Consider the following 13,294-nt stretch of genomic DNA (forward strand, 5'->3'; position numbering starts at 1 on the left):
GATATTTGAGTCTGCGAGTGTCTGCCTTCTCATTATGGTCTCCATCCTCCTCTCCTGTCTATCCTTTTCCCTCACCTCGGCGTCTGCCCATCCCCCAGGGCACGGCTCTGCGGCCAGTTCTGCGTGGGCGCCTCAAGTGGGCTGTTGCTGAAATGGCTGTGTTGCGGATGAAACGGACAGTTACCATCCTGGTCTCCCATGGGCCCGCCAGTATTGAGAGACACCTCGCCCCACACAAAGGTGTCTTTTAGAAAGAGAAGAGGGCTGCGCTGCCTGCGTGGGAGTTTGGGGGGAGGCGCGTTGTAAAGATACCCTTCAACTCTGACCAGCAGGAAGGGGGCCCAGAGGCAGCGCAGGCTGCCGAGGGACGTTGCCTAGCAACTTGGGAGACTTTACTGCAAACTCACTAAATCCCGAATTCTAAATTAGGAAGAGAAAAACACAGAGTCCAGGCCTGATATCCACTCTGCCCCTCAGTTTCCTCCTTCCTTTCCCCTCTCCTCTGTGTTCCGGAGTTGAAGTCCAATGAGAACTGGCACAACTTAAGGGCCCAGATGTGCAAGAGCCTAGTTCGCGGGACTCTTTTGATGGAGGTGGGGGATGGAGGATGTGCCAGGGACAGATTGGGGAACAGATTTTCATTTATAAGGTGGGTGGGTCCCAAACATGCTGGGAGAGACACCCTTACACCCCTAGCCCTGGAATCGCAGCCAGCCACCAGCCCAGCTTGGGAGCCCAGGCTGGCAAACCCTGTCCCTATCAGGAGTGGCCACTGGAGTTGCCCTCCCACTCATTTTCCCTTTGGCAAGCAAAAGCCATGGCACAAACAGTCAGATAGGGAGGCAGCATGGTTGCTGTGGCCGGCCGATGTCTGTGGGTTCACTGCCGCGCCCGTTTCAGAATCCCTGGCCCCAACCAGAGCCCCAGGGTGCCTTTCCCTCCTCGCTCCGCTTCAGGCAGTGAGCCTGAGTAGCAACTGTCCTTTCTTCCTTCCCACTTATGGGACCTCAGTGGAAAGAAAGACTTTCTAGTTTTCTCGGACATGGCCCACCCCACCCACCTACCAGACAGGCCACACTGCCAGCTCTAGAACCCTGACCCGTTGGGGGAGGCCGGTATCCACAAAAGTGGTGGCTGCTCCTTCTAGGTGCTTCTGCCATATCACCCCTTCCCAGACTCCTGTGAAGCCCACATCCTTCCCCTCTTGTGGACCCAAACAGCCATGACTTTGGGCATTTCCCTGTACTGGGGTTTAGGTATCTGTCCCCCCAGGGGCAGGAGGGGGAGGGGCCAGTGTTCCTCTTACTCTGAAGCACTGGATCCAGAGCTTAGGGAAGCTCTGGTACAGAAAGTGGGAGGAAAGGGTGCTTTTCCCAAGTCAGCATCCATATATGAATACTTACAAAAGGAGTGTTGTGCACACCAGACTTTGTCTGGAGAAGGGCATGCAGATGGATGGAAGGGTAGATAATAGACGCGTCAGGCAGACATGTCGGTGAGGACGATTGCCCACGTGGGCTCACACACAATCTGCATTTGTCTGCACACTCTGTACTCGGTCCGTGCAGTTATATTATTTGCAGGTTGTGTCTGTAGTGGCTGCACGCTGAAGTGCTTGCTTAGTGAGCCTGGGAGAATCATATATGGACACGTGGGCTTGTGAGCATTTGTGTTGTATGTGCCCACCACCCGATTGTGTACCGACAGCGTTCTTCATTCTGGGTGGAGTGTCGATGAGAGTTTTTAATCGGGTGTCTTTTGGGCTTTTCTTTGAGGACCGAGGGTGGAGGGAAGCTAGAGGGAGCCCTATTTGGGACTCTGGCTTGGTTGTGGAAGTGGGGGGAGGTGGCGAAGGGTACGCGGTTTTCTGTATATGAGTGGGAGGGTACTGCGCCCAGATGTGAGTGTGTTTGTGCCCGGGATATCAGGGGCCTCCATCTGCCTGGCAGTCTGCCGCCTCAGCAACAAGGGGTTGGGTTTGGGAGGATGCGTGTGTGGGAGGGGTGGATGGAAATGTGTGGGAGGAGGGGTTCGGGAGGGAGCGGGAGCCGGAGGGGGCGTGGCCATCCTCAGTTTCCCCGCCCACCCTGCCCGAAGCGGCTCCTGATTGGCTTCCAGACTGCAGGGCTCAGGTTACATTCGCAAGCAGAGCGGAGCGCGGGAGAGCGACCGGAGAGCACTGCTGAGGGTTCGGAGCAGGTCAGCACGCAGTGCTTGGCCCCCTACTCTCCACCCCGCACCACACGGACCCACCCCCGCCCCGCACCAGCTCCACCCAGCAGAGGACCCCCAACACCAGTATGGACTGCTGCACCGTAAGTCAGAGGGCCTGGGGGACTGGAACCTTGCTTGGACTGTGGCAAGGGCTCTTCAGAACCCCTTGGAGGGTGAGGGAGAGAGGGAAGTGGGTGCAAAGACCTAGGAGCAATAGGCGTGCCTCCTGAGACGTGATGGTGGGTGGTGGTGGTGGGTGGTGGAAGGCACCCGGCCTGACTTGGGAGGCCTGGGAAAATGCTCCCCATTCGCGGGGGCGTCTGGGCGCCGCTCCTCCAGGCGGTCTGGGTTGGACTGGGAACTAGGCAGGGCTCTGCAACAGGGAAGCTGCAGGTTAGGGGAAAGGAGAAACTTACCCCTAGAGAGACGCTGGAAACCATCATCTAGTGATCCTGCAGCGACTCCCATCCGACTCCTTTCACCTGGCTTTCAGCCCCCGCCCCATTCCCCATCCCGCTGCCCCGGCCAGCCGCCATCGGTCAGCGCGACCCTGGAGCCCTGTTTGGCGCAGAGTAGGATAGTCAGTTTATATTGGTTAGCTTAGTGGTGATGATAGACAGCAAAGAGTCTAGTCTGTGTGATTCTGGGGAGGGGTTGGCCCGGCCCCCAACGCCTTCCAGCCCCAGAGGGGACTGGGTGACCGCAAGAGAGCCCTGCTGGCGAGGGAAGGAAGTGTCTGTAATTTGTCAGCGCCCACGGAGACCTGGGTGCGCAAGTGCCTGACATCAAACTAGGTTGCTATTAAGAAGACTCTGGTATGAAAGCGTCTGGCTCGCTAGAGGAGTACAGTGCTCATACATACATATAATTCATTTTTTACAATGTTGTAGTGATTGATTTGTAGCCCCTACAAGTGGAGAAAGACTGCGGCGGGGACCCCGAATTCTCAGCCATTCAATCGGCCCAGCTGATGATACCGGAGCTTATGACTTTGCTGGCTCCCCACCCTTAAAAAAGAAAACAAGAAAGTGAGGTTTGGGAGGAAGGGATAGCTCAGATGATAGGAGAGGAGACTTCCTTATTACTGGGTACCAAGAGGCAGAAAGAACTTAGGACCAAGACGTTGTGGTTGCTTTGATGATTTTAGCTCAGATTAATGTGAATAACAGTTGTCAGTTTGTGAGTGCTACCATGGATTTAACTCTGTGTGTTTAATCACCGTCATAGCCCTGTGAGGCACATGTTGTTTTCGCCATTTTACAGATTTGCCAACTGAGGTGCAGACGGATTCAGTGATTTGTTTGAGGAGGCACAGCTTCTGAGTGTGGAGGCAGGATCCAGACATAGCCTTCTTGTCTGATTCAAATACTTCACCTCCCCTTTCAATATTTACTGTTTTTCCTCATTATGAAGGTAATAGGCTCATCAGAGAAAATGTAAAAACTAAAGATAAGCCTAAAAAAGAAACATGTCAATCACCCACAGTCCCACTCCCTGGAAAAGCCTTGATAACCTTATCTCACTCCAGTCTTTTCCTCTGCTTGTTCTTCTCCAGGAAGCGATTTTTGGTTGTGGAAGGAGGAAGGGGCTCTTAATGGAGGTTCTTGGGTTCCCCTGAAGAAGAGCTCCTTACCCCTAGCAGTATTTTATAAAGTGGAGGAAATACGTGGATGGAAGGTTCTGCAAATGAGAGGGGAAAAGTAGGCAGTATCATTGAGGTGATAAGAATTGTGGGGGAGGGAAAGCAGACAAGCAGGTGGCAGGGTGAGTGGAAAGAGGTGAAAGAGCAAAGAATCCAAGAGGCCGCAAGAGGCCAGGGAGGGAATGTAATTTGTCTCAGGTGGTCCCTGCGGGTGTAATTAGGGTAGAATTTTGGGTCCCTACCTGTAGGCCCTGGTCTGCCCTGACCGTGCCCTTGAGTGCCCAGAAAGCCAGACTGAGTGAATGCTGGGCGTGTTTGGAATGAGTATCCCCTAAGAGACAAGGAGAGGCTGCCCACCGAACAGCGCTGAAGAAGCAAATGCACACCCATCCCAGTTGTTCTAGCTGGGATGGGCGGTGACAGCGGGGCAGTCTTAGAGGTGCTGGGGGAAGAAACCCCTTCCTCAGCTGGACCCCTGTAGCTGCCAGCTGGGGAGAGGTGGGCTGGGACTGGTTTCTTTGGTCATTGTCCTCTTCTGAGGAGCAGCTTCACAGTCCCCTGAGAATATCCCAAGAAAGTCTCAGGCTCTGAGAATCAAAGAACTGAAAAGCTTTACTTTGGTTTCTAGGTGCAGAATAAGATGTCAGGGAGAGAGCACCAGACCAGGGAAAGATAAGAAGTGTGGCAGGCCCTCCCCGACCCCTCCGGCCTCTCGATAACTCCTTTCAACTCAGTTATAGGCACACACTGAAGAACTTTGGAATCTAAGAAATGAAGATAGCCTTGGGAAACATAGCGAGGGAAGGCGTTTGTAGACCTGTGCTTAGACCCCTGGGGCTTTAAATTTGTGCTCCTGGGGCAGAACTTGGCTGGGGCGGTGATCACGGAAGCTGCTCTGATACCCACCCCACTTCTGTGAACTGGACGGGAACTGAAGAGAGCTGAATGACCTGACCATCTCACGCCCAGGGAGCAAAACACAGTGAAAGCGGTGGAAGTCCTCAGGCCCCCAAAATGAGGACAAATTCCTAGAAGCCAGAGGGTCAGACCAAAAGAGAAACGCCCTTCTGACTGCATAGTAGTAGCCATCCGCATCCCAACCCGCATTAACGCTGTGAACGCTCGTGGGCTCAGGGGTGAGGCCCTCTGCGTGCCAGAGCCTTGCCTCTGAAGTCAGGGCCTCCGGTCAGCTCCCTGACCCTTTCTGACTCCCAGCTGGGGCAGGCTGTGGGAGAAACGGAGACTTGGGGCGTGGGGGTGGGTCTGATTATTTTTAGGTTGAACCATATAAATTTTTTTTTTATGACCACGTTTGGCCTACAGAAACCACTATTTCACATCAACTCATTATTTAAAAGAGTATCTGCCATTTATTGAACAACTAGACTGGGCCAGAAACTTGATGCACATTGTGTTGTTTATTCTTCCCCACAACCCACAGCGGTAGACATTATTATCCTGACCTCAGAAGGGGCCCTTTGGAGCTGGAGGCACCTCGGAGCATGGGGGAGAGGCAGCCACCTCCAGGAGTGCCTGCTGCAGTTCTCTCTGCTCTTCCAGCTCCGCCCTCCAGGCAGCTCTACAGCTCCCCCGACTCTATTGATGGCCACGGACCCTTGGCTCACTCAGGGCTATCTGGCTGTCTTGGATCCCATTCCACCGTGCACTTCTCTTTCCTGAGTGGGGATCACGACTGTGTCCCCTGAACCTTCCTTTTTCCCTGCCTCTGCCCAGGAGGGATGCACACACACACACACACACACACACACACACACACACGGCACACCTGGCTTTAGCCCTTCTCCCCGCTCCCTCTGCACTTCCCACCCTGCCCCAGTCAGCCCTCTCTGAGGCTCTCCAGCCAGCCCAGTGACCGCACAAGTACCCCTTGCCCCGTCCCCAGGAGAGCGCCTGCTCCAAACCAGATGAGGACATTCTAGACATCCCGCTGGACGATCCCGGTGCCAACGCTGCTGCTGCCAAAATCCAGGCGAGTTTCAGGGGCCACATGGCACGGAAGAAGATCAAGAGCAGAGAGGGCGGCCGGAAGGGCCCAGGCCACGGAGGGCCTGGCGGAGCTGGGGGCGCCCGGGGAAGCTCGGGCGGCGGCCCCAGCGGAGACTAAGCCAGGTGAGCGGGCCCTTTCCCAGCCCTGGGACCGGCCTAGAGTGCCCGCTCCTCCTCCGATGGAGCGAGGAAGGGAGAAGGTGGGCTGAGGGAGGAGAGGGGGTTGGGAAGGTGAGGGCGGGGGACTGGGAATCCGAGACAGGAAGTGGGGGGAGAGCTTAGGGCACCGGGGATCCCAGCGCTCACCTCCTTCTCTCTCCTCCCTCCCTGCCGTCCCTCTCTCCCCGGACCGAAGGACTGAGCATTTTCGAAGGTAATGATATGACCTCGAGGTGGCGGGTTGGGTACCCTGAGTGGAAGGGACAAAAGGACCCAGTCCGCACCCTTTCCGGGGAAAATGCACCCTGCGACTGCCAGGTTTCTGATACAGCAAGACGCCCGAGGCTGCCACGGGGGACGCACCTGGACCGACACAGATGCAGTCACCCCACTGGGCTCCATGAGCATGACCGGGGAATATAGCGCCCTGTGTCACACACGTACACACCTACTGGCCACGGCTCAGTTCAGCTCAGTGGCTCGGGGTGGGGGGTGGGGTCCAGGGTGCCTGGGGCCGCCTGGCGCTTCTGGCTCCTGCCCTGGTGTGCGTCTGGGAAGGTGGGGGGAGGGGAGGGAAGTCCCGGAGAGGGCAGGTGCTCAGACCTTCTCTGTCCGCAGTTCCCGAAGAGAGATGGATGCCGTGTCCCCTTCGCAGTGACGAGACTTCCCTGCAGTGTTTGTGACCCTCTCCTTCCCACCAACCTGCCCGCTTCAGGAGCCTCCCTCCGTCCCCAGAGACCCTGCCCCCAGGCAGGCTCCGTCGAAGTCGCTAAATCTGTGCTCTTTCATTTGGTTCTCCGTTCCAGAACGGTCCTGTTCGCCCTTCTACCCCACCCCAGCCCCGACCTCGCACTCCCCAGTCGTCTTTCTTTGCTTCTCGCCCCCGTCTCCCCGCAGCAGCATGCAGCTTTGCCTCCGCAGCCTCCATGCGCTCCCCTAGGTGCACCGCAGAGGGCGCCCTACCCTCTGCGTTGTCCCAGGACGCCACTTTAAAAAAAGTCCTTTCGTTCAGTGCGCAGCTAATGGGGACGGGACGCCTTTCGTCTCTGTGCGGTTCTCGCCGTCGCCCACCCAGCTCCAGCGCTTTGGATCTGGGGCGAGGCGGGAGGGGAAGAGAGTTTTTATGGTGTCGGATACCCCTTGCTCTGATGGAGGGCAAGTCCCTCTTTCACACCCTACCCCAAGCCTGCCTGTAAATCGGCCCTCCCCTCATCCTGTGCACCCCGACAGCCACCCTCTCATCAGCTCTCTTTTGCTTTTATGGGCGCCCGAGCACCGGGGTGGCTCGGTGGGAGGGATCTGTTGTGGCCCTGCCCCTGCCATTCTGGCTCGGCCCCCAACGGGCTCCCGGGGCTTCGGCCAGAAGGTTATCTCTGTGTGTGTGCATGTGACGGTGCTGGGTTGGAATGTGAACAATAAACAGGAATGTCCAAGTATTCCCAGGGTGCCGGAGGGAAGGGTGCTTGAGTGCACACAACCACTGCCCAGAACTTGCACAAGTCTCCTCTGACCAAGCCAAAAATTGGAGGTGGGAGGAAGGAAGGGGCGAGGGACCTCGGTTAAAGCCTACCCTTTGGAGCCAACTAAACGTCCCGACTACAGCATCACACCTGGGACTTGAAGCCCATTCCCTGAGCCGGCTTGGGGGGGGGGGGTTGCTGTATCAGCAAGAAGAAGAGGGAGACAGCATGGTACCCAGAGGCTTTAATTGTAGGTATTCCCACTTGGTGAAGGGGAGGGCAGTCAGACAGCCATGGGGAGCTTGGACTTGGTCTTCATAGTGCTGGCAGAGAGGGGCTTCTGCAGGAGCCCACTGTTAGAATCCGCCCTCACAGAAGTTTGTTCAGAAACCCCAGGAGCCATGGCATCCTCACTGATGGATATAAACATGCTCTTAGTGAAGACCGGAGGCGCCCCTCCCTCTCCCAAACCAGGGACCTCACACTCACTCTACCCTACCCGTGCAACTGTGGTGGAAATGAAGATTCCGGGACCTACCACCCCCCCAACACACACACACACCCACAGCTTCCACTTCCAGGGGGTTAGGAAGTGACCAGAATCTGAATGTTAACCAGCTCCTGGTAATTTCTGTCCAGGTAAACGGGAAGGCCACACTTGGAGAAATACTGCTCTGACCCCCCTTTTAGATCCCACAGTTGACAGCGGGGTGGGTGACAGGAAGCTTTTATCTGTCCTCTCCATGCTGCCCCACACTCAGCTGAGTGGTCAGGGCAAATCTAACTCCTGTCTTCCACATCCTGTTGATATATATGCAAAGATCTTTAAAACGGAAAGATAACAATTCTTTTAAACATGAGGAGGGTGATGGTAGCTTATGAGCCAACCCTGCCACCTATACACTTTGCTCACACACTCAATACACGGGCTACACCGCCAACCCCACCACCAAATCCCAGGGCTGAGCGGCACCCCTTACCCTCAAACACCCCAAAGATGTCAGAGTTTGGAGGCTGACATCATCCTAGCCCCTTCCCCCCTTTCTGTACTACCCCTCACCCTTCAGCTCACCGGAGGTCACTACCCCTGTAGATCTCCTTAGGCCTCTTCCTCCTCTCTTTCTGGAATCTTATTAGGCAGAACACAGCAATGGACAGGAACAGCACGCCCAGGAGCACCCCGATCAGAGCCCCAGCCACGCGGCCTTGGGAAGGGTCTAAGGATACACAGAGTCCTCAGAGCTGCAGACCCTCCCAGGCCCCTCCTCAGACAGCTCCATGCAGCCTGTGCCATCCAGGCCTGCCAGCCTGGCCAGTGCCCCACGTCCCTACCAGTCACAGAGAAGCTCAGTTCACAGGCGGCGCTGCCCATCTGGTTGGTGGCCACACAGCGGTAGGTGCCCGAGGAGGCCAGGGAGAGGTTGCTGAGAATGAGCTGGCCAGACACCTCATCTGGAGGGGAGAGAGGAAGGTTCCTGCACTCATTCCACCCACAGTGGGTGCCCACTATGATGAAGGCATGGTGCATCTCATCGCTATAACCATCCTGTCAGGAAGGGACTGACCTCGTTTTATTGGAGGGAACACTGGCTCAGAGAAGGAAAGTAATTGTCTGGGGTGCCCCAGAGAGGAAGTGCCAGAGCGACTGCAAATCTGTACTCTTTCCACTGCACACAGCTGCCTTTGCCAGCGGGGGGGGGGGGGGGGGGGCTGCACATACATGAAGGGTTGGGAAACTGGCCATGGAAATTGGGGTAAGGTGCTTCCAGGCTGACGTCATGTTCCTGGTTGGGGGAGGGGTGGGAAGGCCTTCATCGTGAGAAACTATCCTCTGGGATACTTATAAGCTGACCAAGTGTTTTTCTAAGCTGCTTACCTTCCCTTTAGAAGGCAGAGCACATGCCAGGAGGTGACCTGGGGGCTCTCTGGACTGATAAAGGCCTGGCTGGGGCTGGGGCTGGGAGGAGAGACGGGGACTGGGACTAGCATGAGGAGGCTGCGAAGCCAAAGCTCTCAGCCAGGTATACAGTTCCTCCAGAGAAGTGGCTAAGTGATCCAAGACAGTCCATGCTATTCTGCCTCCGTGTCCCTTCTAGAAAGTTCGGAAATGATTCATGACCTTTAAGCAACCTAAAAGAAACCCCTCCAAAACAGACAAATAGGAATCACAGAACGCCCCTGCCTTCTACTCTCTCCCAGGACAATGAGGGTGCATTTAACTCGAGAGATGCTTCCAGGTTCACGCAGTCACAGACGGTGCAGGGAGACAGGCAGGAGGGACCAACACAGGAACCAGGAAAGACGTAGGGAGAAGGTATAGCATTTGTCTCCTACCTGCAGGCATGGGTGCATGGAGTTTAGAAACCTGATTGGCCCAGGTCCTAAGACCCCCTTCCCTGATGTCCTGGCTCTCACCTTGCACCACGCTGCCAGGAGAAGGTGTAGGAGAAGATCCGAGGCGGACCCAGTTGTACACTGGCCTGGGGGCTCCTTCGGAAGAGCTGCACTTCAGTACAGCAGATCCCCCCACAGAGATCTGACCGGTCTGACTGCACGAGGGGCTGCTAGGGGGCACTGCAAAAAACCGCAGAAGAACCTCCGTGATCTTGTAACCCCGCCCCCATTAAGTGCTAGATTTCCCGAGTCAATACCCCACCAAACAGTCGTCCACTTTCGTCCACGTTCCACGGCATCCCCAGGAAATGGTGTGCACCTTTGGAAATTCTGATTGTTAGAACAAGATTCTCATATTGAGCCCAATCTGTGTTAATAGAATATCCACCCATTGGCCCAAATTCCTGCCCTCTGGGTCCACAGGAGAAGTGAAAACTCCGTCCCCCACAGGGCAGCCGGTCAGATTTCTGAGGACAGCTGCCATTCACCAGCTCCTAAGTCTTTTCTTTCCCTCGAAACATCCCCAGACTCTTTGGTAGTTTCTTCTTCTGTCTGCCCCTCCCCAAGTAGGCTCTAGTTTGGGCTGAGATAGAAGCGCTGAACATAAAATTGGTGCTTAGTGTGGTGGGGGCCCTTGTTCCTTGAATAATCGTCCCCCTTCTCTGCCACTGGCCTGGCGAGGGATGGAATCTGAGGTACAGAGGGGAAGTTTCCCCAGAGATGGAGCTGTGGGGGGCAGGACTCAGGCCCTATCTGTGGGACCTTTGTTTCTAGGGCCGGGGGAGGGGCACTCTGTGGAAGGCGGAGCAGGTGTGTGGCCGGCTGGCTGGGTTAGAAGGCTTTAGGGAGGAGGTACTTTCCCTCGGGGGCCCCCAGTGCCGCTCTGTGCTCGGGCTGGAATCCAGGGTGTGTGGGTGCCCAGCCCGCCTTACCCAGCACAGTGAGGTTGATCAGCCCCATCCCGTTGGTGTAGAAATCTGGCGGGTTGTTAACGTGGCAGAGGTAGGTCCCAGTATCTGAGGGGCGCACGTCAGTCAGTTTCAGGGTGGCCACTCCTCCTGTGGGGGGGTTCTGAAGCAGGCTGGCCCGCTTTGCCTTAGAACCGGTTGGATACAGGTGTCCATTGGTGAAGTACAGGATCTAGGGAGAAGCAGAAGGCTCACCTACGCGCCTTTCCTGCCTGGCATCAGCTCTACGGTCCTTTCTCAAGGGCCCCTCGCTTACACCAGCCTGAGCAGCTGCTACTCTGCAGCTAGAACCGTGCAGCCCTATGTCCCCCAACGCCAGCCCTTTCCCAAGTGCTAAATAAAATAAACTATATATCCATTGCTTACAGCTGTGTATGGCTCTCAGTTTGGGGGGAAATACAGATATTTCGGGGGGCAGCATTTTATCGTGCTTTCAGTCACGACAGCCGAGCGTCAGTCAGTACTGTTCATTCGCTGAAGCCGGGACGGCTCCAACAGGGGGCTGCGTATGGGAGCCCTGCCCCATGTGTGCTCTGGGATTACGCCGTCGTGTCCTCAGAAGATCTAGAAAGAGTCCACTCTGTTGTTTAAAATTCTCATTTGAGGACATGCTCCCTGATTTTTAGAAAGAGGGGAAGGGGAGACAGAGACAGAGACAGAGATGGAGACAGAGAGATGTGAGAGAAATACTGATGGGTTGCCTCCTGCACACACCCTGACCCAGGACTGAACCTGCAGCCCAGGTATGTGCCCAGACCAGAATCCAACGGGTGCCCTTCCGGGGCTGGGGGCCATGCTCTGACCAACTGAGCCACACTGGTCAGGGCGAGTCCACTTATTTTTTCCATCCAAGCATGCTGACCTCCCAGCACACCTTGCCTGCCCTCATTCCAAGTGGGCCCCCTGTTCCTGCCTCTCCGAGTCTACAGGCCACAGGCCAGAGGCCCCCCACTCTCGCTCACGGGAAGGGACTCAGAGACGGGCTTCCCAGGCTGCACAAAGCTCCACTCCAGGGCGAAGCTGTCCGTCACCGATGTGCTGTAGCTGCAGGTCAGCTCGGCGGTCTTGCCCACCGGCGCGCTCAGGGGCTCCGCGGGCACATGCACCTCCACCGCCGGGCTGGGGGCTGAGGGCGCACAGGAAGGGGCGCTCAGACTGCCAGGCAGTGGCCGAGGGGAGTGGGGTCGGCGGCCGGGCTCCGAACCCCCGGCGGTGTGGAGCCTGGCCCACCCGTCTTCCGCAAAGAGGCTAAGGGCTCCCCCGTTCACCGCTCCCTTCTCCAAAACCTGAAGTTCCAGGAGGGAGGAGCACACCTCTGGGCCGAGTTTTGTGAGTAAAAGGACGAGACCGGTCAGGTATGAGGGTGCGTTTGTCGGGGAGAGGAAAAGAATGGTTCTGCGCTGGTCCAGCCCTTCCGGAGAGGCCCAGCTCGCTGGCGGGCTTGCGCGCCCTGTCCTGGCCCTACCGGCCCAGGGCGCTCCCTCCCCGGCCTGGCGCAGCTCCCGCCGCGGCCCGGCCCTGGCCCCCTCCTCACCCGTCAGGCAGACCAAGCCCAGCAGCGCCCCGCACAGCATAGGGCCCGGCAGCCGGGCCATGGCCGGGTCCTCCCGTCTTCGGTCTGGTGTCCGGGTCCAGGAACGGGAGGCGGCGCCCACAGGGCAGCCTCCTGGGGCTGGGCAGGGGTTGAGACTGGCTATCTCAGAGCAAACAAGGGGAGAGGCCCGTGCCCTCGAGTAAGGCAACGCCTCTCCTTCTCCAGGCCCAGTTCTGGAACCATTTTAGCACTAATTCTCCCCGAGATTTGTGAAGCTGTCAGGCCCTGGGGAAAGGACAGGGCTGGGACTGGGCACCTGAATGGAAGGGTCCGAACTGCAGCACCAGATCCAGAGGCAGAGGTCGGCGGTCTGACAACCTGTGAGCTGCCAAGTGACATCACCACGTTGGGTCCTAACACCGAAGACCCTTTCTGACCCCTTCAGAGATTCTCGTTCCTTCCAAGCCCCTCCTGTTCTCCCTGAGATCCTATCTCTAGCACTTTTATCACCGCGGGCTGTGGTAAGAGTCTCCATGGCAACTACAGCCGCCTCCCCACTCCCATAGTCACTGCTTTCTCCAGGCACAAAGGCCGAGACTCGGAGGAGGTGTGTTCGTCTGGAAGAGGGGAACCCAGGTCAGGGTCCTCTTGTCCGCCCCTGAAGCGGAAGCAGAGATCAAGCGCGCGCGCGCGCGCGCGCGTGCCCCCCCCCCCCCCGCCCCCCCGAGCTCCGAGCGCCCGCCCGGGCTCTGGCAGAAAGCGCACCAATGTCATCTCCCGGCTGCTCGGAGCTGTTCTGTCTCCCAGCCTCCAGCTCGCTGTGCCTCTCCCATGCCACCCGCCAGCAGTGACCCCTTTAAAGGTTCTAGAAGAGCTATACTGAGCCAGTAAGGTGGGGTGGGGGGGACGCCGCGTG

General features: G+C 57.1%; 2 protein-coding genes across 2 annotated transcripts; one reads left to right on the plus strand and one right to left on the minus strand.

Annotated features, from left to right (window-relative positions):
- Window positions 1-2,137: 2,137 nt before the first annotated feature.
- Window positions 2,138-7,458, plus strand: NRGN (neurogranin). Its single transcript, XM_036013861.1, has 4 exons — window positions 2,138-2,315; window positions 5,760-5,986; window positions 6,219-6,236; window positions 6,641-7,458. Exons 1-2 carry the CDS (start codon window positions 2,301-2,303, stop codon window positions 5,979-5,981), a joined length of 237 nt encoding a protein of 78 aa, XP_035869754.1. The 5' UTR covers window positions 2,138-2,300; the 3' UTR covers window positions 5,982-5,986; window positions 6,219-6,236; window positions 6,641-7,458.
- A 251-nt stretch (window positions 7,459-7,709) lies between these two features.
- VSIG2 (V-set and immunoglobulin domain containing 2) lies at window positions 7,710-12,910 on the minus strand. The gene is made up of 7 exons (XM_036013860.1): window positions 12,379-12,910; window positions 11,807-11,970; window positions 10,809-11,016; window positions 9,898-10,056; window positions 8,815-8,934; window positions 8,555-8,699; window positions 7,710-7,895 (listed from the first exon to the last, which is right to left on the minus strand). Exons 1-7 carry the CDS (start codon window positions 12,437-12,439, stop codon window positions 7,766-7,768), a joined length of 987 nt encoding a protein of 328 aa, XP_035869753.1. The 5' UTR covers window positions 12,440-12,910; the 3' UTR covers window positions 7,710-7,765.
- Between the last annotated feature and the right edge of the window lie 384 nt (window positions 12,911-13,294).

Source organism: Phyllostomus discolor, chromosome 13, assembly GCF_004126475.2.
Source record: "Phyllostomus discolor isolate MPI-MPIP mPhyDis1 chromosome 13, mPhyDis1.pri.v3, whole genome shotgun sequence".
NCBI lineage: Eukaryota > Metazoa > Chordata > Mammalia > Chiroptera > Phyllostomidae > Phyllostomus > Phyllostomus discolor.

Coding starts and splice junctions, on each gene's coding strand:
- VSIG2 (XM_036013860.1), bottom strand. CDS start 12,439: ATGGCCCGGCTGCCGGGCCCTATGCTGTGCGGGGCGCTGCTGGGCTTG. Junction 11,017..11,806: donor CCGTCTCTGAGTCCCTTCCC/GTGAGCGAGAGT, acceptor GCTTCTCCCTAG/ATCCTGTACTTCACCAATGG. Junction 8,935..9,897: donor TCCTGGCAGCGTGGTGCAAG/GTGAGAGCCAGG, acceptor TCTCCCCTCCAG/ATGAGGTGTCTGGCCAGCTC.